This window comes from Bos mutus, chromosome 18 (genome assembly GCF_027580195.1).
Source record: "Bos mutus isolate GX-2022 chromosome 18, NWIPB_WYAK_1.1, whole genome shotgun sequence".
NCBI lineage: Eukaryota > Metazoa > Chordata > Mammalia > Artiodactyla > Bovidae > Bos > Bos mutus.
The window spans coordinates 4,970,257-4,983,968 of record NC_091634.1 but is presented as its reverse complement, the minus strand read 5'-3'; the positions used below and the strand labels follow the sequence as shown (position 1 = coordinate 4,983,968).

The 13,712-nt window shown below is 58.7% G+C and overlaps 1 protein-coding gene across 4 annotated transcripts; it reads left to right on the top strand.

Moving 5' to 3' along the window:
- Nucleotides 1-252: 252 nt before the first annotated feature.
- EPS8L1 (EPS8 signaling adaptor L1) lies at nucleotides 253-13,344 on the top strand. Of its 4 annotated transcripts, XM_070387185.1 has the most exons (22): nucleotides 253-332; nucleotides 945-996; nucleotides 2,905-2,945; nucleotides 3,221-3,279; nucleotides 3,858-4,016; nucleotides 4,532-4,681; nucleotides 5,235-5,317; nucleotides 5,898-6,159; nucleotides 6,429-6,555; nucleotides 6,769-6,857; nucleotides 6,952-7,026; nucleotides 7,113-7,261; nucleotides 8,494-8,635; nucleotides 8,747-8,775; nucleotides 9,693-9,713; nucleotides 10,714-10,843; nucleotides 10,936-11,049; nucleotides 11,250-11,478; nucleotides 11,654-11,834; nucleotides 12,183-12,315; nucleotides 12,399-12,464; nucleotides 13,206-13,344. In XM_070387185.1, exons 2-22 carry the CDS (start codon nucleotides 980-982, stop codon nucleotides 13,326-13,328), a joined length of 2,379 nt encoding a protein of 792 aa, XP_070243286.1. In that variant the 5' UTR covers nucleotides 253-332; nucleotides 945-979; the 3' UTR covers nucleotides 13,329-13,344. The 4 variants fall into 4 exon arrangements, with proteins under 4 accessions (XP_070243286.1, XP_070243287.1, XP_070243288.1 ...); XM_070387186.1 differs by lacking the exon at nucleotides 9,693-9,713; XM_070387187.1 differs by lacking the exon at nucleotides 13,206-13,344 and having other exon boundaries at nucleotides 12,399-12,787.
- The last annotated feature ends 368 nt before the right edge of the window (nucleotides 13,345-13,712 follow it).

Sequence of the window (13,712 nt, the reverse complement as noted above, 5' to 3'; positions counted from 1 at the left end):
CCTCAGCCCTGGGATTAGAAAGGTGGGCCCCAGGTTCAAAGCTCACTCTGCACATTGACCATGAACAAGTGGCAATTAGCTTCACAGAGGTACCAGGGGAAGTCGGAGCAGGGTTTCTGGCGCCACATTGCTGGGGCTGTTCTCCTGTTGTGATGGAGACAGTGCCGGCTCCCCGCCGCCGCCCCGGAGTCCCGCCCCGCCCAGGGCCGCTCCAGGAGGCTGTGCCGAGGGAGCGCTCAGGTATGCGGAGGGGGAGGGCCTGGGAGGGACAGGAAGGACAGGCCGCGGCGGAGGGAGAGCAGCGCCTCGGCCTGTCAGAGACAGACCGGCAGGTGAGGGGGACTGGGAGACATCTCGGTCCTAGGGAGGAGGGGCGGGGGCCTGGACCCCCGGGTCTGAGGGAGTAGGGGCGAGGGGTCTGGACCCCCGGGTCTGAGGGAGGAGGGGCGAGGGGTCTGAACCCCGGGTCTAAGGGAAGAGGGGCCGGGGGTCTGGATCCCCGGGTCTAAGGGAGGAGGGGCGGGGACCTGGACCCCCGGGTCTAAGGGAGGAGGAGCGGGGGCCTGGACCCCCGGGTCTAAGCGAGAAGGGGCCGGGGGTCTGGTCCTCCGGGTCTAAGGGAGGAGGGGCGAGGGGTCTGGACCCCCGGGTCTAAGGGAGGAGGGGCGGGGGCCTGGACCCCCGGGTCTAAGCGAGGAGGGGCCGGGGGTCTGGTCCCCCGGGTCTAAGGGAGGAGGGGCCTGGGGTCTGGATCCCCGGGTCTAAGGGAGGAGGGGCCGGGGGCCTGGACTCCTGGTCTAAGGGAGGAGGGCCTGTAGGCCCAGATTCCTGGTCTGAGGGGCAAGGGCCTGGGGGCTTGGAATCTGGGTCTGAGGGAGGAGGGGCTGAGGCCGGTATTCAGGTCCTGTGGTCACGTCAGCCCTCATCCTTTTGCCGGCTTCCAGGGCTCCGGGTGCCAGGAGCCGCCTTTTTCGGCACCATGAGCACCACCTCTGGGTAAGTACCCCTGTCCGCCAGGCCCCCAGCCCCCACCCTCCATCCACACCCACAGGTGGCATTTACAGCAGCCCAGGGCTGGACACTTGGAAGCCTCTGAGCTGCCTCCCTCCCTCTGCCAATCAGACAGACCTGGGTTCAAAGCCCATTGCCAGCCTTCAGCAGTGGTGTGGCCCCAACAAAAGACATCACCTCCTCAAGCCTCAGTCCCTCCTCTGTGAAACGGGCGATTTCGAGAGCTTGACAGGATAACACACGTGCAAGACTCGGCTGTCTAACCAACAGCGGGTGCTCAGCTCATAGGAACCACTATGGCGGCTGCTGTTATCTGATTTTTTTTTTTTTTTAACTTATTTAGCCACATTGCGTGGCTTGTGAGATCTTAGTTCCCCGACCAGGGATTGAACCCTTGCCCCAGCAGTAAAAGCACTGAGTCCTAACCAGTGGACTGCCAGGGAATTCCCAATTGTTATCTTATTAAACATTGACCTAGTGCCAAGTTCGTGCATGCTCAGTCTTGTCTGACTCTTTGTGACCCCATGAACTGTAGCCCGCCAGGCTCCTCTGTCCATGGGATTCTCCAGGCAAGAATACTGGGGTGGGTTGCCATTTCCTCCTCCAGGGGATCTTCCCAACCCAGGAGATCAAACGTGTGTTTCCTGTGTCTCCTGCATTGGCAGGCTGGTTCTTTACCAAGTGATAACCTGGGAAGCCCTGGGCTGTTTATAATGAAGGGTCAAGTCTCCTGGAGTGACCAGGGAGAAAGACAGAGAAGCATGGAAACAGGTGTCTGGGAGATGTAAAGGAATGATTTCTCCAGCCCAGAGATAATCAAATTGTGGGGAGATTTGACTGACCAAAGCAGGATGAGGAGCAGAGGTTTGACTGAAAGGGTTTCTCATCCTTCGGCTCTCATCCCTGACCCCAGTCAAGCTCTGAGCTTCTATTATATCTGGGCAAATGGGATTCAAGAATTCTTCTAGCAGAAAGTGACCTTGAAGAGGAGGTTGAGGACAGGTTTTGGCTGGAAAGGGCCCATGGGGGTAGAAGGGGAAGAAGATAACTTCCCAGCTACTCCCAATACCTGTTGTTCAGTCACTAAGTCATGTCCGACTCTTTTTTGACCCCATGGACTGCAGCACACCAGGCCTCCCTGTCCATCACCAACTCCTGGAGTTTGCTCAAACTCATGTCCACTGAGTCAGTGATGCCATCCAACCATCTCATCCTCTGTCGCCCCCTTCTCCTCCTGCCCTCAATCTTTCCCAGCATCAGGGTCTTTTCTAATGACTTGGCTCTTTGCATCAGTGGCCACAGCCTGTGGTTAGGATTTGGTGCTTTCACTGCCAAGGCCTGGGTTCAATCCCTGGTCTGGGAACTGAGATCCTGCAAGCCATGTGATACAGCACAGCTTAAAAAAAAAAAGTCCATTTCTGGAGCAACTGTGTGTTAAGCAGTTTGCATGATCGTAATAATGTAAGAATGTGGTCTTCATTGATAGAGTGCGTGCGTGCTGTCCTGTCCGACTATAGGAGAGTCTGCAAAATGCTCCAACTGCATCATCTCATTGAATTCACCCAGCAGCCCTACCGGATGGAGGCTGTGGGTAGCTCACCCCTGAGAAACTGAGGCAGGAGAGATTGTCTCTCCACCTCCCCCCACCCGACCGGGATCTTATGGTAAAGCAGGAGCTAATAGGGGATTCAAATCCAGGTCTGGGTGACAGTGGAGACCACACACCCAGTACCACTGCCGTGCTTGTCTTATTAAAGTCCAGCGCTGGCTCTGCCTTGCTGCTCAAAATCCTCCGTGGCTCCCCACTGCTCTCGCAGGCTCTGCCTGGCAATCAGAACCCCCACCATCCGCTAAGAGTTCCCCAGCCCCTCTCACCCCTCTTTTCCTTCACAGCCCAGAAGCTTCTCTCAAACAGAGTGCCAAGTCTATCTATGGTGAGTTTAGGGGCCAAGAAACCCCAGGCCAAGAGAAACTAGGTCTGAGGGACGAGGTAACTGAGGACCCAAATCCTGGGTCTGATGGGGGAGGGGCTGGGGGCTGGCCGCCTAGATCTAGGGGGAGGGGCTGGGGGCTGGGGCTCCTGGGTCTGGGGGAGGGGCTGGGGGCTGGGTCTCCCGGTCTGGGGGAGGGGCTGGGGGCTGGGGCTCCCGGGTCTGGGGGAGGGGCTGGGGGCTGGGTCTCCTGCAGCTATTCCCCTTCACCCCTGCAGAACAGAGAAAGCGCTACTCCATTGAGGTTATGTCCGACTTTTCCACCAATGAAGTCAATGTGAGTCTGGGGTCTTTGTTGCCGCGAGTAGCCTTGTGGGAGGAAAGGCAGGCCTGAGGAGATGGGGGTGTTGAAAGCAGCTCACCTCCAAGCAGCATTAACTCGGGGAACTCAGTTTGCTTCTCTGCAAAGTGGATTTCTTCTACCTTGCCTTGGGTCTGCGGTGGAAGAACTCAATTCCACTTTCACCTGCCAACTTCTCCTCGGGACCAGCTCTTGTGCTGGACGTTTGGACCATGGGGACAAGTCAGGTGCCATCCCGGTTAAGTAGGGAGTCAGACAAGGTCCAGAAGTAGCAGCAAAATGTGTTCTAATGGGGGTAGAGGTGCTTAGCAGGACTCGGATATAACCCAGACCATTCCCTGCCTTCAAGGGGTCTTGCGGGAGAGCTAGACCCGAGTGTTAGTCTTTAGGATGGGAGACACAGCGAGGGCACTGGGGGAGGTGGAGCAGGTGCTCAGAGAAGGCCTCCCAGAGGAGGTGTGGTTAGTCGTGGGGTGGAAGGCCGATCCCAGGGGGATCCTCAGCCCACCCGGCTTCATCCTGGGACCCACTGCTTCCTTCGTGGCCCCTGCCAGCACCTGGTAACCTTCAGCCTGGGTGAGGATGCCATACACACGGTGGAGGACGCCTCGCAGAAACTGGCCCTCATGGACAGCCAAGGCCGCATCTGGGCTCAGGACATGCTGCTGAGCGTGTCTGCCAGCCACGTCACGCTGCTGGACCCGGTCTCCAAGGTGCCCCGGGGCGCGCGGGTGGAAGGAACGGCTGGACCGAGAGCCTGGCCCTAGGGACGTCAGGGGCTTCGCCCCCTTTTTGAGCCTCACTAGGTCATCTATGGAGAAGGCAATGGCACCCCACTCCAGTACTCTTGCCTGGAAAATCCCATGGACAGAGGAGCCTGGTAGGCTGCAGTCCATGAGGTCGCTAAGAGTTGGACACGACTGAGCGACTTCACTTTGACTTTTAACTTTCATGCATTGGAGAAGGAGATGGCAACCCACTCCAATGTTCTTGCCTGGAGAATCCCAGGGACGGGGGAGCCTGGTGGGCTGCCGTCTATGGGGTCGCACTGAGTCGGACACGACTGAAGCGACTTAGCAGCAGCAGCAGCAGCTCATCTATGAGCCCTACCCCTGGGGGGAGGAGGGGTTTGCCCTGCGCAGCGCCTACCTCTGCCGGCACCGCTGTCGTGGTCACTGGAGTCTCCGCGGCTCCAGGCCTCAGTTTACCCGCTGCCCCACCCCTCCAGGAGGAGCTGGAGTCCTACCCTGTGAGCGCCATCGTGCGGTGCGACACGGTGAGGCCGCCGGGCCAGAAACGCCCTCTGCTGCTGCTCGTGTGCCAGGAGCCGGAGCGCGCGCAGCCCGACGTGCATTTCTTCCAGGGCCGGTGTGTCGGGGTGAGCGAGCCGGGCCCGGGGCCAGAGCCCGGGGGCGCGGCCGGCACCCGGAGGATTCCGGGGGCGGGGTCCGAAGCCCTCCCGCCAATGGGGCGGGCCCTCTACTCTTGGGGCGTGGCCTGGGGCAAAGGCGGGGTCGGGGCCTAGGAGGGGGCGTGGCCTGGAAAGAAATTCTGTAACGGAGGTGGGGGGCTGAGGATAGGTTGAACTGAAGGAAGGTGCAGGCAGAACGGAGACCGAGGCTAAGAGCGCTGACACAAAGGCGGAGAGAGGGGTCCTGGGAGCAGCCGGAACTAGTGTGGGCATGAGTGTGGTCGAGGCGCGAGGTACCACCCGGACGGGGCCTCCGTGGTGGCAGGCAGTGGCCGAGGGCAGGGACAGTTTTAGGGCAGGGGCGTGAGCCCAGGGCGTGGGCGCGCGTGGACGCAGTGCGCGGGCGCTGACTACCCGTGATCTAGGGCTGAGCCGAGGGATCGACCCGGAGCACGGCGCTGAGCGGGCAGGGGGTGGGGTAGGGTGGGGCGGGGTCGTGGCCTGACTGCGCTCTTGGCAGGTGGAGTCGATCCGAGAGGAAATCCAGAGAGCTCTGCACAACTACCGCTCGGGCTGCGGGGAGCGCAGGGCGGCGGCGCTCAGGTAAAGCGGCTGGACTGTAAGCGGAGGGGAGAGGAGATGACGGGGAGGTCTCTGGAGGGCCGGCTCCCTTCTTTGGGCCTCAGTCTCCCCATCCGAGAAATCGGTTGATACCACTAGCCTAGAGCAGAGCCAGTTTTAGAGTCAAACCCTCTCCAAGTCGCCTATACCTCCCAACTCTTTGCGACCCCATGGATTGCAGCACGCCAGGGTTCCCTGTTCTTCACTATCTCCCAGAATTTGCTCAAACTCACGTCCATTGAGTCAGTGAGGCCATCCAACCATCTCACCCTCTGTCGTCCCCTTCTCCTGCCTTCAATCTTTCCCAACATCAGGGTCTCTTTTAATGAGTCGGCTCTTCGCATCAGGTGACCAAACGACTGGAGCTTCAGCTTCAGCATCAGTCTTTCCAAAGAATATTCTGGATTGATTTCCTTAGGATGGACTGGTTTAATCTCCTTACTGTCCAAGGGACTCACAAGAGTCTTCTCCAGCACCACAATTCGAAAGATTGAAGCCCCGAAATTCTCTGCTCGCTGTACCCCTCGGTGTTCCCAGCCTGCCTGCCCTTGTCCCTCCGCAGGGCCACGCGAATGCAGCCGCAACAGCACCCCTCGCCAGTCGCAGAGGCCGCGCCCCTGCCGCATTGCCCAATGTTCCGCGCGGCGATCCACACAGTGCAGCCGGCCGCGGGCCGCGGGCGACCTCAGGCGGAGCCCATCCCAGAGGCGGAGGAGACGTGGAGGCCGAGCCGGGAGGAGTTCTGCCCCAGCTCTGACCCGGCCTCCCCGGACCTGGGCCCCCGCGGCCCGGACCTGGCCAGTCTGCAGGCGGAGCGGGAGGTGGTGAGCGAAGCTGGGCAAGGGCCTGGGGTGGGACTCACCGCAGGTGTGAATCTTCTGTCAGGGGGGTGGGGCTTGGTCCTGGGACCTCGGTCAGACTTCTGGGGATGTGGCCGGTGGTGACAGGATGGGGCAAGGTCAAGCATCGGAGGGCGTGGCCTGGCCGGAGTGTGCCCCAGTGCTCTTGGTTTGTGGGACTTTGGACGTGGGGCGGGGCGGGATGAGGGTCTAGGATTCAGGGGTCCCATGCATCCCCCTGCCCTGGCCCCCAGGACATCCTGAACCACGTGTTCGACGATGTGGAGAGCTTCGTATCCAGGCTGCAGAAGTCGGCCGAGGCGACCCGTGTGCTGGAGCAACGAGAGCGCAGCCGCAGGACCCGGCACCAGGAAGCTGGGGGTGAGGGGGCGCCATCCAGCGGCAGTCCCGAACAGCCCCTCCCCGGCCCTCTGGGGCCACTCCCAAATATCCTCCCTCTCCCCGGGCCTCCCCCTGCACCCCCTGCCAGTATGACTCCCCCTCACGACCTCACTGGGTCTCTGTCTCTCTCTTTGACCCTGCCTGATGCTGTCTGCACGTCCCCCGTCACCGCGCCTGACTTCCTACCCACAGAGAGCCTCCTGGCGCTGCGGGCCAAGCCGCCCTCAGGGGCCGAGTACACCGACGTACTTCAGAAAATCAAGTACGCCTTCAGCCTGCTGGTGAGTACACACCCACCTCGGGGCCTCAGGGGGCGATAGGAATAGCGAGTCGCACCTGTCCACGCACTAACACCAGCACCCCCCCGGCTCTCAGGCCCGCCTGCGCGGCAACATCGCCAACCCCACCTCCCAGGAGCTGCTGCACTTCCTGTTCGGACCTCTGCAGATGGTGAGACACCCCCGGCCTCAGCCCTGCAGCACAGGAGTCCACTTCAGGCTGGTCTGATGGCCTGCCCACTCCTGCACCCCTGCCAGATTATAGACACCTTGGGCGGCCCGCAGTTGGCCAGCGGCGTGAGGCGGCCGCATCTGACTTCGGAGGCTGTGAAGCTGCTGCGGGAAAACGTCACTCAACGTGAAAATATGCTTTGGACCTCGCTGGGGGACTCTTGGACCCACCCGGGGTAAGGGGCAGGGCTGGGGGGCAGGAGGCGTGGCATTTAAGGGGCGGGGCTGGGTGGGGCGTGGTGATTGGAGGGATGGACTGGGAGGTGTGAGGCGCGGTGATTTAGGGGCGGGGCTGGGAAGAAGAGGCGTGGTGATTGGAGGGAAAGGGCTAGGAGGCGTGAGGCGCGGTGATTTAGGGGCGGGGCTGGGAAGAAGAGGCGTGGTGATTGGAGGGAAAGGGCTAGGAGGCAGGAGGTGCGGTGATTCAGGGGCGGGGCTGGGAGGCAGGAGGCGTGGTAATTTAGGGGCGGGGCTTGGAGGTAGACAGTGTGGTGATTGGAGGGACAGGCTAGGAGGCAGGAGGCGGGGTGTTTTAGGGGCTGCTCTGGGAAAAAGGCGTGGCTGTTGGAAAGATGGGGTTGGGAGAGAAGGGTAGTTGTGGGGCTTAGCTAGAGGGTGTCTTCAAAGAAACTGAAGTTTTGGTGGGACTAGGACAAACGTCACGATCCGATTGGAGGAAAGGCCAGAAACTCTTTGAGTGTCGTGTGAAACAGTCTGCTGAGCCTCAGACAGCAGCTGTCCCCTTTGGTGGTGTGGCAGTGCCCAGTGGTTTCTCTCCTAGGAAGGCCTATCACCTCCAGGTTCTGGGGTCATAATTTGCACACAGGACCTGTATTCTCAATCCCTCACCTTTCCCCAAGGAGAGTATTGCTTTCTCTGTTTAAAAAAGTTGCAAAAATAAATCTTAAAGTTAGGTAGTGAGGTTTTTTGTAGCATGATTAAAAAAAAAGAGAGAGAGAGAGACTGAACCAGAGCTCGAACGGGAATAAAAGGCAAGACTTCCAGGAATGGAGCAGGGCTATAGCAAAGAGATGGGCTTGGGAAACGTTTGGTCTGTGGATTTGGAAAGGGCACAGCTTTTCGGAAGCTGGCAGCTTCATGGGAGCAGGTGCAAAGCTAGATGCTGGACTTAGGGGAGAGGGGTGGGAGACCCAGTTTGAAATCAGAGGTGAAATTCAAGAGAGTGTAGTCAGGATATTTACAAATACAGTTGACGTCATGGATGCAGCTTAGAGTAAGGGGCAGGTCTTGGTTTAAAAAAATGGCGGGGGGAGGTAAGGTTACATTTGTTGGGTTAGAAAAAGGCTAAAGGGAAGGGGGAAAACTTCATGAAGTTACTGACAGTGACTGACAGTCTGAAGTCAAACCTTCAGGATCCCTGAGCCCTCGGCCCTTGCCTTGGTTGCAGGGTGGACCTACCCCCAGAGGAGGGGCCCCCATACAGACCTGAGTTCTACAGCGGCTGGGAGCCCCCAGGCATGGACCCACAGGGCCGTGCCTGGGAGGACCCAGTGGAGAAACAGCTACAGCACGAGCGGCGGCGCCAGCAGGTGAGGCTAAAGCTTAAGCTCCCCCAGATGACATGGGGGTAGGGGGCGTGACCGGAAATCCCGGGGATGCAAGCCGGGTCCCACCTGACTTACTGTTCTCATGTCCTGCAGCAAAGCGCTCCCCAGGTCGCTGTCAATGGGTGAGTGTCAGTGGGTGAGTTGGGTCAGTGGGGTCCAGGTGGGGTGCGTCCTGAGGGCTCCCAGTGCTGACTCCGCTCCCCCTTTTTTCTTTTTGTCTTCCCGGTTCTTCGAAGGTGGGTGAGGTGGTGATGAGGCAGGGGTGGGGCAGGGAGAGGGGGGAGAATGAGGGAGGGAGGGAGAGGGCCCCAGTTTCTGGGTCCAAGGGAGGAGGGTGCTGGGAGTGGGTAAATCTGAGAGAGACCCCTGAATCCCCAAAGATCTGGAAGAAGGTGGCTTGGTTTCCGAGGGCCTGGAAAGCTCCCCTCCTGGGTCCCTATGAGGACAGAGTTCTAGGTGTTGGAGAGAACAGGCTGGGGAGTTGAACATTTGAGTTTTGAAGAAGAGCTCAATCTGGTGCTTGGAACCTGGGAGAGCCAGGGAAGCAGACTTGCGACTTCAGGGGCCAAGGAGCAAGTTTCTGGGCGAGTTAGAAAGTGGTACTATTTCCGAGCTCCTAAGAGAGATAAAGACTCGGAGGCTGGACCCTCGCTTTCCCAAGGCTCTCAAGCAATTGTCTTGGTCCCTGCTGGCTGTCAGACTGGGACCTTTTAAACGTTAAATAGTTTAGGAAATTAAAGCTTGAGATCTGGGCTCCTAGGTCTCCAGAGGAGGAAAAGGACTGGGGGTGCAGGTCCATAGTTCCAACAAGCAGTGGGGGTGCGGGCTCTTGGGTCTCCGGGGAAGAAGGGCCTCGAGGAGCCGGGATTCCCTGAGCAAGTCGGGGGCAGGTGTGAGGGAAGCCACGTGAGATGAGAAGAGAGAAGCAGCAGGTGTGGAGGAGCAGAAGCGGGTCTGGGTAGGGCTGGGGCAGAGAGTCTCGGCAGAGACGGCGTGCTGGGAGCTGCCAGCCTCACACGGGGGCACCTCGGCCCTGAAGATCCCCTTCTCCCTTGCACAGGTAGGCTTCATGGTGAGGTGCCTTTTCCTGGGGTGTCAGAGCTAAAGGTCTGCTCACCTCCCCGCCAGCTGCCTGGTCCAGCGGATCCCCTTCTCCCTACGCTTCTGAATCTTGACACCCCCAGCTTTTAACTCACCTTTCTTTTTTTTCTTTTGCTTTTGCACTTTAAGTTCTTTGTGGGGGTAGCTGGAAATAACTATAATCCCTCCCTGAAAGAATGGGAAGTCTGTGATGTTGTATAGGCTAGCAGTTAAAGAGTTTAGGGTCATGGGAGCATTCAGGTTCACGCCCAGGTGAGTGCAAGTACTGCATTGGCCCAAAAGTATGGAAAAACCTGGACGAAGTGTTTGGTCCACCGAATAGAATGGAATTCCTCAGGACATGAGCTCAGGCCAGCCTGCCCGAGTCCCCAGTGTAATTATACTTCTTTCTTGCTCTATGACCTTTACATCACGGTTTCTCTCCTGTAAAATGGAGATAATAATTGGGTCTCTGGGAGGAGTAAGGAACTAAGAGGTCCAAACTCATGGTTCTACCAAGGGCTGTCTCAGTATCAAGTCAGCTAGTGTATATAACAGACTTTGAGTAGTTTCTGGCATACAGTAAGTGCTATGTACATGTTGACTCTTGTTATTATTATGCTTATCATTTATGCATGAGCCCAGTACATAGCAGATGCTCAATAAATAGCAGCTGTCTCTAGCTGTATGATCTGGGAAAAGTGATTTTATTTCTCTGAGCCCGAATGTTCTCATCTAGAAAACGGAGCTGATGCTAGTACTCATATCATGTGCTTACTGCATGGTGCCCAGCATGAAAGGAGCACAGTATATTCAAACTGGCATTGCAGTGTCAAACCTCTGTTAACAGTATTAACCTGCCCCCTCCCCTCAGCCTTGACCCCCTGCTTGGCTTTAACTCCAGCTCACACCAACCCCTAAGGCGCAGCACAGTGATGCTGGCTGCCTCCTTACGCCCCAACTCTTCCCCTTCTCCTCAGTCACCCAGACGAGGAACCAGAAGCTGAGCCCCAGGGGCCGGAGCCGGCGGGAAAGTGGGTCCTATGTAATTATGACTTCCAGGCGCGCAACAGCAGCGAGCTGTCCGTCAAGGAGTGGGACATACTGGAGGTTAGAGGAGTAGGGGTGGGGGCGAGGGGGTGGAGTCCACCCAACCCTCGCTACGGACACAGTCTCTGAACCCTCCGCTGTACCTCTTCCAGGTCCTAGATGACCAGCGCAAGTGGTGGAAGGTTCAGGACCAGAGCGGGCAGGAGGGATACGTACCCTATAATATCCTGACACCGCACCCGGGGCCGCGGGGGGGCCGCAGTCTGGTGAGCCGGGGCAGACTCCTGGGTCCTGAGGGAAGAGGAATTAGGGGGTCAGATCCTGAGAACAAGGGGCGTGGGGGTTAAGGGGTCAAAATCTCTGAAAGAGGAGGTGAATGGGGATTCAGACATTTACCTCCAGGAGAAGGGACTGTGACTCAGTCCTCTCTCTGATCCAGGTGCTTCCCTCTTGTTCCCCTCTCTAGGACAATAGCACGGCCGTTCCCCCTCCACCACCAGCTCCGGCCCCGGGCCTGGCACCCCCCGCTCCTCCCGCATCAGCCTCGGCCCCGGCCCCTCCGCCCCCACCCCTTCTGCCACCAGCACCAGCCCTGGCTCCAGGACTAGCGCAGACCCAGGGTCCGGCTCCGGCTTCAGCTCGGTCTCCTAGGGACAGCTGCGAGAACCTCAACAACTTGGACTCAGGCAAGAAGGGTGAGTGGTGGGGACACCCCTTCGAGGGAACGGTCCTTGTCCTCGCTTTCCAGGCAGAGAAAAGGAGACTCTGAAAAGGAGGTTCCCGACCACCCATCACGTGAACGCTGGAGGTCCCTGACCCTCTGGGCCCTTCGCCCTGAGTCGTCCCTTTCTCCTGGTTTCCCGCCTGTAGAGAAATTCTCCCCGATGCTCATGCTCAGTATCAACGAGGAGCTGCAGGCACGCCTGGCCCAGGGCCTCACGGGCCCCAGCCGCGCAGCCCCGGGGCCTCGCGCCCCGGAGTCGCAGCTCAGCCCGCACTCCAGCGCCTCTGAGGTCTGCGCCTGGCTACAGGCCAAGGGCTTCAGTTCAGGGTGAGTGTGGCGTTTGCCGGCTAGGAGGCTAGGGTTATACGCGCGTTAGAGGCGAAGCGCTCCCAATGGCCCAGTGGGAGTGGCAGACCCGGGGGCCTGGGATTGGTTCAGGACGGGAGCCTTGTCTGAGGGCAACTATGAATGTCAGGCTGTGATTGGCCTGTTTTCCTAGGCTCCGATTGGAGTCACCACGGAAACCTCGCGCTATGGTTGATAGAGCAGGATTCAGGAACTTTCAGCAGCTGATTGGACAAAGGCCTAGGGGCGGGCGTGACGTGGTTGGCGGGGCTGACATTCGAGCTGCGATTGGCCGGCAGGCCTGACCATGCCCTCAATGCCCCTGCTCAGGACCATCGCGGCGCTGGGAGAACTGAGTGGCGCTCAGCTATTCTCACTGCCGAAGGAGAAGTTTCGGGCGCTTAGCCCCGAGGAGGGGGCGCGCGTGTATAGCCAGATCACGGTGCAGCGCTCGCTGCTGGAGGTGAGCCGAAACCCTCGTCCCCAGGTCCGGGCCGGGGAGGGCGCTGAGGATGCTACGGTCCTGATTTCCACCCCTTCCTCCAGGACAAAGAGAATGTGTCAGAACTTGAGGCAGTGATGAAGAAGCAAAAGAAAAGAATGGAAAACGAGGTAGAAACGGAAGTCTTTTGATCCTTTCCCTCCCCTCCGCTCAAAGTTTCGAGGCAGCCCCTCGGGAGATCGGACTCTGCAGACTGCCTTCGCCAGTGGAATTAGATCCCTCCAGGGATCGCCGACCTATTCCGACCTATTCCAGCCGTGGTCTTACCCGGTCCGGGTAGATAAAGAGGCCTGTCCTTGCTGGAGTCTCCCGAGCGAGTGCTCTCGGATTGGCCGAGAACTGGCTTTAGAGACAATTCAGGGGACGTGCTTGTGTTCGAGAGCCCTGTGCATTGTGATGTGCGGCCCAGTCTATAAACAGCCTCCTCTTAGCAGGCGGTGTAAACGGCTGTCCTCTCTACCCAGATATCAGGGGCCAAGACCCTGCCCCTCAACCCCAGATACAGCCTAACAGGAAAGGAATCCAGGAGGTGTCCCCACTCTCCTTGGTTTCTTCCTCTGAATCCTCCTCTCCCGCCCTGGGGCCCCAACTCAGACTTCTGACCTCCCAGCCTCCAGGTTGTCCTTGAGTTCACTCCAGAGGGACTGAACATCCAGTGTCCCAGTGCGCCCCACGCTCAAAATCCTCTTCTGGCTCCCAATCGCCGTCTTAGTCCCGAGTTGTTTGGTCCCTGCCTCTCCAACCTCATCTCTCACCTCCTCATCCCCCATGCATCCTGGCCCTGCCCGTCTCCACACCCCCACGTGCACAGCAGCCTCCCTAACCCCTGCTGCCTCTGCTTTCCCCCTCAGCACCACCACCTGCAACACATTTGTTACTGGATGCCTCCTGACTCTCCTCTAAAATGTATCGGATCTTTACCTGTCTCAATCGGTACTCCACCATCGACAGGCAGGCCAGGGCCTGGCAAGTAGAACAGGATCCCGAATGATGGAGTGATTGAATCAATGAATGAATGCCCCAACTTAGAGGATGGCTCCTATTGGGCTCCAGCCGACTGTTGCCACGCTGAACTGAATAGTTTGTACTATTAGATTCCTATTCCCCAAACTTTAAATGCTGGTAACTGACGCAAATTTGTTTCAAAAACTGTAATGGCAAGAGCCGAGCTCCCCAGCCCAATAATCACAGCCCCTATCCCTTGCCTGACTGACCCTGCCTGCTTCGTGCCAAGCCAACTTTTGACGATGTCAGCACTGGTTGGGAGCCTTTGCTCCAACTGAGCGTTCTTCCTGAAGCCCCTTCCCGCCCTTCAGCACCCCACCCGCTCGGTCCTGTGGTCTGGTCACGCACAGCTG